Raw genomic sequence first — 16274 nt, 5'->3', positions numbered from 1 at the left:
ACTATCCAGCCTCTCCATTACCCTCGACTCCACCATTGTCTATTGCATATTCCTGTTCTCCCCCTAACCCATTAATGTTGATGTCCTATGCCCTTTATTGACCTAACACCTCCCCTTCCCGAGGCCACATGCATCCTTGTTTTTCGAGAGCCTCCATGAGACCATCCAATACCGCCCCCATGACTTTTCAACTACCGACTTACAGGTTCCAGATGCCTCCCATGAATGTTACTGTGCTCGCTGCCTCACCATATCATGTCTCAAACCCCATCAGTTAATTCTGACTGACCACACCTTGCACACCATACTGTGCACGACCATCACTGCCCAGAGAGGCCTTCCTCTGCCCAAGAGCAGGACCAACACATGCAGAGTCCTCTAACATGGCCCGTACAGACCCAGGATGGTCTCTTCAATATGCCTCAACAGTGTGGCCTCAGCCCCAGGACAGTCTCTTAAATTTGCCTTCGACAATGTGGCCTCAGCCCCAGGACGGTCTCTGACTCTTTCATGGGCAGGCTTATAACTCTTGCCCCAGGACAGTCTTTCACGACTCCACTCTGTTGACCACCCCTAGTCCTGCCTCTGTCTCCCTCACTCCGCTCTCATGTTCCCCCTGCCGACCAAGTCCTGCCTCTGTCTCTCCCCTCTGCTCTCATGAACCGCCCATCGCTGTCCTGCCTCTGTCTCCTCCATCAGCTCTTGTGTTACCCACACCCCCTGGTCCTGTAGCCCTGCCTCCATCTCATCCCTCCCCTCCCCACCCACCCAAGTCCTGCTTCCATATCACCCCCTCCCCACTGGTCTTGCCTCCCATGCCCAACCTTGGCGCAGCTTGTGCTACAGACACCTAATATCTTGCAGCAACACTCTTAAAGGTAGGCGAAAGCAGCATCTACTGACCTCCAAGTCATGGATGAAGTGAAGCTTGCCAGGTGCGTGCCACTTATATACAGCTGTGAAACAGGCCTTTCTAATTATCAACAACAAAAACAGAAATACCTGGAAAAACTCAGCAGGTCTGGCAGCATCGGCGGAGAAGAGCAATGTTGACGTTTCAAGTCCTCATGTCCCTTCAACAGAACTTAGTAGAAATAGGAAAGGGGTGAAATATAAGCTGGTTTAAGGGGGGGGTGGTTGTTGGGACCAGCAAGCAGTGATAGGAGGAGATAACCAAAAGATGTCACAGACAAAAACACAAAGAGGTGTTGAAGGTGGTGATATTATCTAAAAGAATATGCTAATTAAGAGTGGAGAGCAGGACAAGCAAGGTAGCTCTAGTGGGGGTGAGGTGAAATAAGTGATGGGTGGAATACATTTAAAAATAATGGAAATAGGTGGGAAAAGAAAAATCTATATAAATTATTGGAAAAAACAAAAGGGAGGGGGAAGAAACGGAAAGGGGGTGGGGATGGAGGAGAGAGTTCAAGATCTAAAGTTGTTGAACTCAATATTCAGTCCGGAAGGCTGTAAAGTGCCTAGTCGGAAGATGAGGTGCTGTTCCTCCAGTTTGCGTTGAGCTTCACTGGAACAATGCAGCAAGCCAAGGACAGACATGTGGGCAAGAGAGCAGGGTGGAGTGTTAAAATGGCAAGCGACAGGGAGGTCTGGGTAATGCTTGCGGACAGACCGAAGGTGTTCTGCAAAGCGGTCACCCAGTCTGCGTTTGGTCTCTCCAATGTAGAGGAAACCGCATTGGGAGCAACGAATGCAGTAGACTAAATTGGGGGAAATGCAAGTGAAATGCTGCTTCACTTAACCAGCTTATATTTCACCCCTTTCCTATTTCTACTTAGTTCTGCTGAAGGGTCATGAGGACTCGAAATGACAACTTTGCTCTTCTCCGCCAATGCTGCCAGACCTGCTGAGTTTTTCCAGGTATTTCTGTTTTTGTTTTGGATTTCCAGCATCCGCAGTTTTTTGTTTTTACCGTTCTAATTATCTGCTGGCGGAGCACTTAATTTGGAGGGAGAACATAATTCCAGTGAGGTGGCCTTTTAATGAGCATTCATGAGATGCAAATAAATGCAAATGTGGTTCCCAACATAGATCAGCGGGAAACTCGACCCGCCTTTAACCCACCAGCAAAGTTGGGAGGACAAAATTCCAAACTAACTTCCTGCAGGCGGGAAACTGGCTTTTTCTATCATGCCAAATTTAGTGCCCCCAACTGCCATGATTCCCGCTACTGGCAGGAGTGGAAAATTCTGCCCCTTAAATAAGCAATTGATTCCCACTTAAGGGCCTCATCCAGCTGCCACCAGGATTTAACCAGCAGCAGGAGAGGCCCCTGCCAGGCGGCCAGCACAGTAGGTTTCCCTGCGCAGCTGATGGCGGGCAGGGGGTCCCTCCTTAGCTGGCCACTCTGAGCCCAATGAGGTGCAGCCCCCTCCAAAACTTTACACCCCCAGCATCCCCAAGGTTGCCCTCCCCCATATGGCCTCTCAAACTCCAGCCCCCCCACCCCCATCCAAATGAGCCTGCCAATTTGGCACCCAGCGAGACCCCCAAACACATATCCAAATCCTGATCCAAAACCACATGCCTCTGGCGCTATGTGCTAGAGAGTTGCTGGCCTCTAACTGGCAGCTCTCTAAGGCAGGACTTCCTGATCCAGAAGGGCGGCAGTACTGTCTGCAGCCTATTAACAGCCAATTGACTCAATAGTTGCGCAGCAGATGGTGTTCCCCTTGGCGGGCTCCCCTTTGGCATTTTTAGCCAGTAGGTGAGGAATTTGGCGCCTTATATAATTTACTGTTACTGGGCAAGTAATCCAGAGGCTTGGATTAATAACCTGGAGATGTGTGTTCAAATCCCACAATGGCAGGTTATGAATTTGAAATAAATCTGAATGAAAAAGCCAGCATCAGATTGATGTAAAAACTCAATAGGTGAATTTTATCTAGTCCAGCCCAAGTGACTCCAGACCCACAGCAATACTGCCCTCTGAAATGACCTAGCAAGTCACTCAGTTATCTCGAATGGCCAAAAAAATACTCAAAAAGAATAGAACCAGAGTGACAACTCAACATAGACCTAGATGCAGTATTCAGAAATGAAAGAGGCACACTCATCCCAGTCAACCCTACAAAGTTGTCCTCACTAACATCTGGGGTACCTGTGCCAAAATTGGGAGAGCTGTCCCACAGACCAGTCACGCAAAAACCTGACATAATAATACTCATATATTCAGCCAATGCCCCGACTCCTCCAGGGGTCGTGACATATTACTATACCATTAGGAGGGAGTGACCCTGGGAGTCCTCAACATTAACCCTCAATTCCATGAAGTTTTATGGCATTAGGTCAAAAAGAAAATGGGCAAGAAAACATCCTGCTGGTAGAAACTGAACAGCTAATGAGGAGGCTCCATGAACATCCGCACTCTCAATGATGACAAAAGCCCAGCACGAGTGCAAGGTTGAAGCATTCTCAAGTACCTTCAGCCATAAATACAGAGTGGACGATCCTTTGTGCCCTCCTTCTGAGGTTCCCACTATGATAGATGCCAGTCTTCACCCAATTCGGTTCACTTCACATGATATCAAAAAAATGCCTCTTGCATTGAATAAAGCAAATATTATATGCCCCAGACACCATTCCAGCTATAGTGCTGAAGACCGGTGCTCCAGAACTAGCTGTATCCTTAGCCTAGCTGTTAAGGTACAAATACAGCACCGGCAAGTATCTGCCAAAAGTGGAAAATTGCCCAAGTATGTCCTGCCTACAAAAAAACAGGACAAATCCAATCAGGTCAAATGTTATTCCATCAGCTTACTTTCAACATAATATGTTGTCAACAGCATTATCAAGTGGCACTTATTCACTAATAACCAACTCATTAATACTCAGTTTGAAGTCTGCCAAAATCACTTTGCTCTTACTCTCATTACAGTCTTGGTCCAAACGTGGGCAAAAGAGCTGAATTCCAGAGGTGAGGCGAGTGTGACTGCCCTTAATTTCAAGGCAGCACCTGACCGAGTGTGACATCAAGCCCTTGCAAAATTGAGGTCAATAGCAACTGAGGTAAATTTTACATTGCTGGAATCATACCTGGCACAATGAAAGAGGTTTATAATTGTTGGAGTCCAATCATCTCAGTTCCAGGACATCATTGCAAGAGTTCCTCAGGGCAATGTCCTAGGCCCAACCATTTTCAGCTGCTTCATGAACTTCCTTCCATCATTATGTCATAAATGGGATTTTTGCGAATGATTGCAGAGTGTTCAGCTCTATTTGCCATTGATTAGATAATAAAATAGTCCATGGCCACATGCAGCAGGACTGGACACATGCAGACTTGGACTGGTAAGTGGAATGTAACATTCCCACACACAAGTTTCAAGTACCAAATATCTCTAACAACAGAGTCTAACCATCACCATTTGACATTCAATGGCATAACCACTGTCTAATTCCGCAATAGCAACATCCTGTGACCATTGACCAAAAGCTTCACTGGACCAGCCACATGAACATAAGAGCAGGTCAGAGCCTGGGTATTCTGCAGTTAGTGGCTCACCTCCTGACTCCCCAAAGCCTTACCGACACTTACAAGGCACAAGTCAAGAGTGTAATTGAATATTCTCCACGTGCCTGGACAAATGCAGCTCCAACACACTCAAGAAGCTCACCGCCTGGACCCTATCCACAACAAAGCAGTATTATTGATCAGAAACCCACCCACCATCTTAAAATATTAATTCCCTCCACAGCGACACAACTTGAATGCAGTGCATGCCATCTACAAGATGCATTGCAATATCTCACCAAGGCTTCTTCATCAGCACCTCTCATATCGGAGATCTCTACCACCATGAAGGATAAGGTCAGGAGATGCATGGGAACACCATCTCCTCCAAGTTTCCCTCCAAGTCAAACACCACCCTGATTTTGAAATTGATTATCATCCCTTTCTCATTGCTGGGTCAAAATCCTGGAACTCCCTACCTAGCACTGTAGTACCTTCACCATATGGACTGTAGCGGTTCAAGGCGGTGGTGGTTCACCACCACTAAGGGCAATAGGGCAATAAATGCTGGCCTTGCTAGTAATGCCCACATCCCATGAATTAATAAAATAAAAATAAAGAGGTTAATACCAAGAGAGAAAAGTTGGCTTAATTTTTGTCACAGTGGTTTTCTTCACTTCATTTATATCATGACACCTCTTTGTAACCAAAGTACTCAGCATCCTTATCACCCGCAGTAAGAAATACAAAACCTTTTGGTAGCTATTATAATAAATAGTTAGTAAATGGTTAAATGAGTTTCAGCTGCAATTCAGTCTTATACAGTTCTATTGAAATTCATAAACTACCCAATCTTTTATATTCTGATTGATTTGGATTATTTGCACTTCTCTCAGCATTTTTAATGCATTAAAAACACATACCACTGTTTTTATCAGAGCGTTGAGGATGACTGTTCACTTCATTTGGAACCCCATGTGTTGCCCAGCGAGTGTGAGCAATCCCAAAGTGTATTTCAAATTCTTTGTCAAAGTCCAGAAGTTTTTGTTCTGCAACAAAATAATTGCTTCATGCCAGGTGCTGTATTTATACATAAATATAGATCAAGCAGACTGTAAAGAAAGTATTTCACAACTGAATTCATTACAGCACTCCATATTACTTAGAGGCTGGTGGGGACAGAAAGAAGAAACTCAAAGTCTTATAAAAAGTGCTGGCAAGTATTCTATTTTTGGTTTAAGTACATCTCCCATTTAACAATAACAACAGGAATAGCCTGTATTTATATTGCATCTTTAACACAGTAAAATGTGCCAAGGCACTTCACAGGAACATTATTAAATTTGCCACTAAGCCACATAAAGAGACATTGGGGCAGATAATCAAAAGCTTGGTCAAAGTGTAGGTTTTAAGAAGTGACTTAAAAGCAGGAAAAATGGAAGAGAGGAGTTGTTTAAGGAGGAAAATCCAAAGCTTAGGCCCATGGCAGCTGAAGGCATGACCATCAACGATAGAGTGATTAAAATTAGGGATGTTCAGGATGCCAGAAATGGATGAGCACACAGATCTTGGGGGAGGGGGGAGTTAATGGGCTGGAGGAGTTTGAGAGAGAGCGAAGGTAAGGTCATGGAGGAATCTGAAAACAAGGGGGTGAGAGTTTTAAAGTTGAGGCTTTGCTTAGCTGGGAGCCAATGTAAGTCAGCAAGCACAGGGGCGATGGACGAATGGGACTTGATGCAAGTTAGGAAATGAGCAACCAAGTTTTGGATGACCTCAAGTTTGCGGACGGTAGAACATGGGAGGTCAGTTAGGAGCGTTCTGAAATAATCGAGTCTAGAGGTAACAAAGAATTGGATAACTGTTTCAACAGCAGATCAGCTGGAGCAGGGATGGAGTCAGCAATGTTACCATGGTAGAAATAAGTGGCCTTAGTCATGGCACGGGTATGTGGTTGGAACCATAGCTTGGGTCAAATATGACATGAAAAGTGAATAGTCCAATACAGCCTCAGAGTTGCCAGGGAGAGAAATGGAGCCAGTGGTAAGGAATGGAGTTTGTGGCAAGGACTGAAGAGAATGACTGTGGTCTTCCCCGTATTTTGCTAGAAGGAAATTTCTGCTCACGCAGTACTGAATGTCAGTCAAGCAGTATGGCAATTTTGAGACAGTGAAGGGGCTGAGAAAAGTGAGGGTGTTATTAGCGTACATGTGGAAACTGATGCTGTTTTTTTCAGATGATGTAACCAAAGGCAGAGGGCAGAATTTTGCCCTAGGTTGGCAGGCAGGCCCCACCGACTCGGCAGCGGGTGGGCAGCCAAACTCCGCTGCCGAAGCGGGCCCCACCGCCATTTTAAGTGGGAGGGCCAATTAAGGCCTGCCCAGCGGTCTGCCCGCCGGGAAGCGCTATGCGCTTCCTGGGCGGGGGGGAGGGATTCCTCAACTGTCAAAGCGCGCTCTTTCGCGCATGCGCACGAAAGAGCGCACATCTTCCTGAGACTAAGTGCTGTCTCAGGGAGATCACTGACAGTGCTTCAAAGTGTCAAAATAGAAAAATAAAAAAAATATTAACATGTCCCCCTAATGTGACAATGTCACACGAGATGGGACATGTTAATAAATCTCACATAAAGTTTATTTAAGATTTTTAAAACAGACATGAAACCTCATCCCCCCAGTGGATGAGGTTTCATGTTTTTTCAGAAGCCCGCTGGGGCTCCTGGTCTGCCCGCCAGCCTTAAGGTTGGACGGGCAGGGCCTTTAATTACCTTAATTATCCTGTCAATGGCCTCAATTGATTTCGCTGTCCGCCCACCTTCCTGAATATTTAAATGGGGCAGGATGACATCAGGGGTTCCTCCCGACGTCATCCCGCGTCATTTTCCCGTCAGCAAGCGGGCCCCGGCCCCAAATCGCCGACGGGAAAATTCAGGCCAGAATGTAGATGAGAAATAGGAGGGGGTCAAGGATAGATCCTTGGAGTATCCCAGAGGCAATGATGCAGGATTGGGAAGAGAAGATATTGCAGGTAGTTTTCTGGCTATGATTGGATAGATAAGAATGGCACCAGGCGAGTGTAATCCCACCCAGCTGGACGACGATGGACAGGCATCAAAGGGGGATGGTGTGGTTAACCTATCAAAGGCTGCTGCCAGGATTGAGAGGGATAAGGACGAGGGATAACCTCAAAGATAATTCATTGGATTGTGCCTCTACCAGCCAGGAGGTCCAGAATGTAGCTTCAAAAACTACCTGCACTCAAGGTGAAATATCTTTCAAGCAGCAGCTATAACAAACAATCTTTATGAGGTGAATGGAAAATTAGGTATGTCACACTGCAATTATTTTCCACCCTAAAGTTACATTCCTCTGAAATACTTAAGTTGTTATTGTGGGGAAGTTTCTCCCCTCCCGTTTCTTGCAGATAATGCCAATTCTGTAATTCTTTTTAATTCAAAAAAAGTGCAATATACTATTTCTTCATCGTCACTACTGATTCAGTGAGATTGCAGGCTAATGGAATAAATAGAAGGAAAATACTTTTTCTGATTGTAAATGGCCTGAAAAATTACTCAGCTTAGCCACTTGGCAACTGATCCTCAATCTCTATTCTGGTACTGCAGGCAAAAGGTTTGTAATATCATGGTCCAATGGTAGATCTAGGATTTAATCAAGGACAACCTTAGGAGTATTTTACACTGGCTTAGCATCTTTACATCATTCCAGTTAAAATGGAAAGAACAAGCAAAAGTCAAACGCAGAATTTATTTCAAGAATTGTGCACAACTCAAGATATATGCCCTCGTCTCAGGTATGCTAAAGACTATTTTTAAGTTTTAGATCATAAAGGATTCTTCATACTCAAAGAGTGAGGAAAAGATAAATGCTCTTGTCGTAGAAGGGGCAATGGGTATGAAAAAGTTTAAAGAGGAAACCAACAGAGAAAGGTGTATACTCCAAAATTTGTGTATCAGAATTGAATAATATTTATGTGAATGTGCAAAACAATCAAAGCAAAACTGGAAGCATTAATAGATATGATGTAGTAGCTATAATAGATATATAACTTAGATTTGGACAGAACTGGAACGTAATATTTCTAGCTATAACATTTTAGAAGAAAAAGGAGGGAAAAAAGGTGGTAAATGGTAGGGTTAGTAAACGATACTATAGGGTTAGTAAATGATACTGTCAAAGAAATAGAGCATAATATGGTCTTGAAGGTTGCATTAAGGCAGAATCCACATGGATACAGAAGTAGAAAATGAAAGAGCATCATTCTCCATGCGCATTACAGGTCACTGGTGGAGATGAGACAAAGGAACAGCTATAGACATTTCGGAGACATTTATTATAACAGGGTAATAATGGGCAATTTTAGCCATCGTGCGATATGTTAGAATGAAGATAATGCACTTGTTCAAAAAGATAAGAAAGCATCCAGGATTAGTATATTTCTAGTTCAACCAGGAAAGGAGTTTTATTTGATTTGGTTCTGGAAAATAAAATGAGGCAAATAACTGATGAGACTCAAAAGTACTGGAATGGATAAAGACAAAGTTCAGCAAGATAAGAGCCTAGTCCAAACTACCTGAGCCGAAAACTTAGCAAACAGGCTCAGCAGTGGAAAAGCATCAAACATGATATAGACAGAATAAAATGTAAATATATTCCTCTAAGTAAAAAGGGCAGCATCAAGGTATGATAAATAAAGGGGTTGAAATAATAGTAAGGAAAAGGAATGTGCAATGTGATAGGGCAGGTAAACAGAGTAGAAGGGCTAAAGGGAATGTGAGTAAAATTAGCAGAAAATATATAAGAAAATAGTATCTTTTAAAAAGCTGATAAAAAGTAAAATAGCGAAAGAAAGGATATAATCACTGAAAGTTGAAGGTGAATGTCTAACTGTCGAGGATGAAGGCCTAACCTATTAAATATATTTTTGCATTGGTGGAAGCAAGGATGTCAGTGTAAAAATAAAGTGCAATTGTTGGAAATATCTGTAAAAAATGAATTCGCTAATAAAAAACAGAACTCAAGGCGTCTAAGTTCTGTGGGTGCTAATGACATGCATCCTAGGCATTAAAAAAAGTGAAAGAAGTGTCAGAAACTCTGGCCACAATTTTTCAATCTTCCTTAAATAATGTAAATTGTGCAATGGAACAGTCGAGTAGCCATTGTAACACCTTAGTTCAAGAAGGGAGAGAAGGATAAATCAGGCAACTATAGAACAGTAAAAAATTTACAAATTTGGGTTTTATAAATAGGCATAGAGTACAAGAGTAAAGTAAGAACGGATTTGTAAGAAATATTGGTTAGGCCCATTAGAGCATTTTGTGCAGTTTTGAACATCTCAATAATAGAGTACATGGAACAGAGAACATACCACATGGATTTACCAGCATGATACCAGGAATGAGAAACTAGAGCTATGAGAAGGGACTTGAGATGTTCAGGACTATTTATAATGGAACAGAAAAGACCTAGCAGAAACTTGAGTTTTTTCTTTAAATTATGAAACATTTTGGTAATGTGCTTAGTGAAAGACCATTGGCTGATAATCAATTTAAAATGGTCACTAAAATAATCAGGAGAGAGGTTAGGAGAAATTTGGTTACTCAGGACATTACTGGAGGTTAGGATATTCAGTCGCATGGGGCAGAGATTATTGTATCTTTTAAATAAAGTGAAAATACATTAAGCAGTTACAGATGCAGGGCTATGGGAGAGAGTGAGCAGTGGGATTAGTTTTGGATATGTATACTAGCTACTGGCATTTTGACCATCTATCCTCGCTTCAAAGGTTTCAAAAAATCAGCCTATTTTACAAGAAGATTGAAGGTTGCCAATATCAACCAATCAGATCTTTGGTGCATGCCTGGAGGTTGTTAGAACCAAGTCAAACAGATGCTGTTTTTCCCTTGAGCTCAGTATGCATGAAGAAGACAGAAAGTTAAAGTTATCTGTTGATTTTGCATAATCAAAGTGTGCGCATTTTGTGTTTTCCCCAATTAAGTTGTACAGCAAGCAAGTTGCTAAAATCCAGCTTTTAAAAGAGTTTCCATTTTCCACAGAAAATCTTTCAGGGTTGCTATCTTTGGGGAAAGTTTATTTTAACTCTTGCTGAGTTGCTATCTTTGGGGAAAGTTTATTTTACTTAAGATTTTTGAGATCAGAAGCATGTTTTTTGATGTAAGTTCATTAATGGATTTATTTCAGCACTTCAGTCTCTGGATTCTGGAAACATTAGGGTTTTGAAATAAATGCAAAGTAGGTAAGAAGTGGTTATCGTCATGAAAATTACTGTAGGCTTTAAATACCAGAAAATGCAGCAAGTCAGGCATTCATTAATACACATTTGAGGTTTCTGGGGAAAATGCCCTCAGACAGTGCTGGGAAATAAATGACAATCCCCCTTCAATAATTTCCAAAATGCAGCACTATTGTAAACCCTGATTTTGTGTACTGTGTCATTATATGTCATAAGGCCAACAACATTCACAGCAGTTTTGAGCAGTTGGCTTTTACTAGTTTCCTAGACTGGTATATATGTTGAGATCATATATTTATTGGCTAGACTAATGCTTAGCTGGGAAAAATTAAGCTCATGTTTATCACAGAATTAAAAATAAGTTCATACCTTCCAATATCCTAAAAATACAAAAATATACAAAAGTAAAATCAAAATGGAATGATGAACATAATATAATTTATGTGGCTCATGGTCTGCAGAAAGGAAAAATATACAAGCACAAAGTATTGAAACTAGAATTTACCGATTAAGGTAACTTACTATAAAGCTCATCAGCTAGGGCCTTCACTTTGCCTTTGTTTCTAAAGAGACAGATACAACCACCATTTTTATGTTCTTTGCCATTATCTTCATCAACTGCTATTCCTGTTATTTAAAACAGCAATTATTCAAAGTTGAAATAAGAATACATCAAATTTTACTGAAGAAACAAACGTACATGATTATGCAGGCAACAAAAAAAAGAAGAATTTGTAGTAAAGAATTTTTGTTTCTATTGTGATCAGTCTCACCCCATTTGGGTCTCTGTCCTATAGACTAGAAAGAAGGGATAGGATCTCTAGATGATGTTGAGCAAGATTGGGAAGCAATCTTCCTACCGCCCTCACCCCCACCTCAACCAAATGGTTAAAGAGGTCATTAATAGATTCATTGTCTGGGGCTACTAGTGAAGAATGAAGCAGCGGAGGGAAGTGTGTTGTACTGTAGCACAAAGCACGTCTTCAAAGGCAGTGAGAGAATCCGAGAGCTTAAAAGAAAATGTGGAGCACTGTCCAAATACTCCTCTCTGCCATATAATATGAACAATTGTATCAACTGGGCCTCAATTAAAAATCTTTTATGAAATATGATACCTTCAATAATGCACTACTTAACAGTACTGTACTGAGGTATCAGCCTAGATGATAATCAATAGCAGACCTTGAACCTACAACCTTCTGACTCAGAGGCTAGAGTGCTATCACTAACTCAGGGTTGACAAATAAATTATGTGTATTAAATTCAGCTGTCTGTGGCCTTAAACTTCACAAGTCCTGCTTGCTAATCACTCCCATCCTTGCTAATTCACATTGGGCCCTGATTGTACCCATCACATTAAATATAAAATCCTCATCCTTGTTTTCAAATTTCACCATGCTCTGTTACCATCCATCTTTACAAATTCCTCGAGCCTTTTAAGCTTCTTGAATGCTTTCGGCCTCTGACTCTGGCCTTTTGTTCAATTGCCCTCGCCTTATCCATCATTTGTGGTAAGGCCTTCAGCCATCTCGGCCCGAAAACCTCTGGACTTCTCAAAAGACTTCCATCCCAACACTTATAAAACCTACTGAAAATTTATCTTTTTGACCAAACTTTCAGTTACCTTGCCAATCTCCCTCCAAGTTGCAGCATCTATTCTGTTATTCCCATGGTGAAGCCCCTTGAAATATTTCACATTAATAGCACTATATAAGTGCAAATTATTGTTCTTGTGCCACATTAGGTATTTCAAGCTTTCTTCCCTACCTACCTACATTTATGATGCTTCTGACATGCTTTGCTACCATAATACATTTCATTATTTTCTGGCCTCAATGGTGTCTGAAGTGACTATAGATGCAAACACCCTCTACACTTCCATAACTCACTAGGGCCATCTGTGTGCTCTGCACTTCTTGTTCAAATGGTAGCCCAACTAGCCTCATCCACCAATACCCTCATACACCTGGGTGAAATTGAACATTCTTTGTTCCAGTTATACTCCTCCTCAATTTATTTTTCCATTTTCAACAGGGAGTGGGTGGAGATGGGTGAAGAGAGCAGGAAGGGAAGAGTCAAGGTAAAAAGAGATTAGTTCAATGGGACATGAGAAGGCTGCAACAGTCAGTTAATCTACCAGAACAACACTGTTTGTCTATCTTTGGGATGAGGTGGAACTAGATTGATCAGGGTTGGGAACTAGGGTGCTAGGAGCCTTGGGTGTGGGAAAATCTCTACAGATGAAGCCAGTGTCAATCTGGAAAATGGTGGCTTGGTGGTCAGAAATGAGTATTTGATCCATGGACAGCGTAGGTCCTATGCAATACAACAAACTTTGTCAGTGAGCTTACTAATGATGTGGGAATTAGACCAGAGAGAACAACATGCTACAAATTCAGATGGAGATAGATCTAAATGAGTTAGGAAGTGGAATTGACATTATTGATATCAAGTCACAGTTCTCAATAAAAAGATCAAGAGACGCCAAGGTGGGGTCGAGGTAGATCAGAGAAGCTGATAACAGGGAAAGGGTCAGTATTGTGCAAGAAAGCCTCCTGGCCAAAAAGTAGACATAGCAGTGAAAGCAGCAGAAAGAGTTCAGCATTAATTGACATGGGTGCGAAGAGGAATGAAGGCTCATTCGGCTTCAGGATCAGAGGAAATTATGAAGATATGGTAAAGGATGAGGTTGGAGGAAGATATATAGATGGAAGGCAATGACATAGTTGGAAGAAAGTGAAAAGGAAGGGACATCAGTCAATAGGCTGGCACCCAGAATTAGCATCAGCAATGATTTATTTTTCTGAGCTTCCATATCTACCTAATTTATGCCACACTTTCTGAGCTAGTCATACGTCCTCTGTGTCTCAAATGTCTAAATTCTTTGATTTTTCATTATGCCTCCTACTGTTTTATGGTTAATCATTACTTCTGTCATTTTGCTATCTCCTGTTTTCCACTCAAGCACTTTACAGATCATTCTATTCCTAATGGACTGACAGGGTAGACATTGAGAGGATGCTTCCTCTGGTTGAGGAGTCTAGAGCTAGAGATCTCAATTTCAGAAGAAGTGGCTAGCCATTTCAGACTGAGATGAGAACCTTCTTCACGCAAAGTGTGCAAACCTTTGGCATTCTCTCAGAGAGCTGTGCATGCTTAGTCATTGAGAATATTCATGTAGATCAACCGATTTTTGGATTTTAAGAAAAACAAGATGTGGGGAGAGTCTGGAAGATGTAGCTATGATACAGCCAGAAGATCAGCCATGATTTTACTGAATGGCAGAGCAGGCTCGTGAATTGCTTACTCTTGCTCCTATTTCTGATGTTCATCTCTGTGTGAGTCTGAAAGTGGTGGTTTTCCCTCTCTTCCTTTTATTGTTAATTTTTAAATGTTACAACTCTGTAAAATCCTCCAGCTCTAATGAATGAACCATAATTGAAATGACAATATGTCTATTCTCTCTACAGATGCTACCTGATCTGATGAGTGTTTCTATTATTTGTCATGTATGGATCACGTTGTCCCCAATGTAACCAGTTACTATGTGAAACGCACAACAGGTTTCCTAGCGTAGCTAACGTACTCCATTCCTTTACTAGTGTTGAACTGTAGCTGATGCTTATGATTTGGGCACTCAGTCATTGCACAAAATTTATTTAGGAATTGAAACTTCTTGTATCAGGACATGTAACAGAATACAATATTCAAAACTGCAAAATACATTCCGAAAATTTACCTGCTGAATCATACCCTCTGTGTTCAAGTCTCTGTAGGCCTTTGACTAAGATCTCAAAGATCGTCTTCCTGGTGCGAGGGACTTTGTAGTTCAAGTATGCAAAAATTCCTGCAAAATTCATTTTTTAAAATTCAAACCGATGGGATAACCAAACACTAGCAACAATATGTAACAAAATTAGCTATACTTCTCTAAGTAAACCAATGACTTCAACCAGCCTCAGAAAACAAAAATAAGATTACATTTTGAATTGCATGTACCAAATTGAGTTACCAGTTAACAGTATGGACATTCTCTCGTCTGTATTTCAAGAGGAATAATAGAATTTTACAACACAGAAAGCAGCCATTCCAGCCAACATATTAACGCTGATTCTCTGAAAAACTCTCCACTTCAATCTATTCTTCTGCCCTTTCCCCAATAGTTATTTCCAAATAATTATCCATTTAACAGAAGTGTGGAAGAAAATTTCCCCCAACCCCTCTATGTTTTTTTTGTTAAAATCTTGAATTTACAATCTTCCAATTAGTGACTGCTCAACCAATGAAAATAGTTTTCCTCTGATTTACTTTAGAATGTACGCTAGATGGGGAACTTGAATATCCATCACCAAGGATATCTCGATAGCACCACTACTGACCAAGCTGGAGAGAGCTAAAGGGCATATCTGCCAGGGAGGCCTGAGGCAGGTGGTCAGAGAATCAAAAAGAAGGGAAAAGCTACTTGACAATGTCCTCAAAAATCTACCTTTTGAGGTGCATCTGTCCAAGACAGAATTGGTAGGAGTAACCACCATACAGTCCTTGTGGAGATGAGGTTCCATCTTCACAATGACAACAGCCTCCACTATTTTGTGCAGAACTACCACCGTTCTAAATTGAATAAGATTCAGAACAGATCTAACAGCTAGAAACTGGGCATCCCTAAGGCTCTGTGGGCTATCAGCAGCAGCAGAAATATATTCAATCACAATCTACAACCTCATGGACTGGCATATTCCTCACTCTACCATTACCATCAAACAATGGGACCAACCCTGGTTCAGTGTGGAATGTAGGAGAGCATACCAGGAACAGCACCAGGTATAGCTAAAAATGAGGTGCCAACCTGGTGAAACTATAGCACAGGACTATATGCATTCTAAACAGTGGAAGCAGCATGCTATTGATGAAGCTCAGTGATCCTACAACCAACAAATCAGAACAAAGCTCTGCGGTCCTGCCACATCCAGTCATGAATGGTGGTGGACAATTAAATAACTAACCAAAGGAGAATGCTACAAAATAAAAATTTCCATTCTCAAATGATGAGTGACCTCAACACATCAATACAAAAGAAAATGCTGACGTATTTGCAACCATCTTCAGCCAAAAGTATTGAGCGGATGATCTATCTCAGCCTCCGCGAGAGATCCAAACCATTATAGAGGCCGGTCGTAGGACAATTTCATTCACTCCATGTGATATCAATAACCGGCTGAAGGCACTGGATACAGCAAAGGCCATGGGGCCTGACAATATCCCAGCTGTAATCTGAAGACATGTGCTCCAGAATTGGCTGTACCTTTAGCTAAACTGTTCCAGTACAGATATAACTGTACTGGCATCTACCGAACAATGTAGAAAATGCCCAGATATGTCCTGCCCACAAAAATCAGGGCAGATCCAATTCAGTCAATTGCCAGTCCTTCAGTCTACTCTTGATCATCAGCAAAGTGATGGAAGGTGCCGTTGAAAGTGCTATCAAGCGGCACAAATTCACCAACAACCTGTTGAAAGTCATATACTGCGGATGCTG

General features: G+C 41.8%; 1 protein-coding gene across 1 annotated transcript in view; it reads right to left on the bottom strand.

The window, feature by feature from the left end:
* The window catches only part of LOC144685341 (glutamine--fructose-6-phosphate aminotransferase [isomerizing] 2-like), a 70236-nt gene extending 55638 nt beyond the window's left edge, over positions 1–14598 (bottom strand). Inside the window, exons 1-3 of the mRNA XM_078549749.1 lie at positions 14478–14598; positions 11261–11365; positions 5395–5520 (exon numbers count right to left, since the gene is read on the bottom strand). Coding sequence (XP_078405875.1) covers positions 5395–5520; positions 11261–11365; positions 14478–14598 — 352 coding nt within the window. The remainder of the gene's footprint in view (positions 1–5394; positions 5521–11260; positions 11366–14477) is intronic.
* Between the last annotated feature and the right edge of the window lie 1676 nt (positions 14599–16274).

Source organism: Cetorhinus maximus, chromosome 10 (assembly GCF_964194155.1).
Source record: "Cetorhinus maximus chromosome 10, sCetMax3.hap1.1, whole genome shotgun sequence".
Taxonomy (NCBI): domain Eukaryota; kingdom Metazoa; phylum Chordata; class Chondrichthyes; order Lamniformes; family Cetorhinidae; genus Cetorhinus; species Cetorhinus maximus.
Note: the sequence above shows the minus strand (reverse complement) of the source record. Positions and strands in the feature narration are given on the sequence as shown.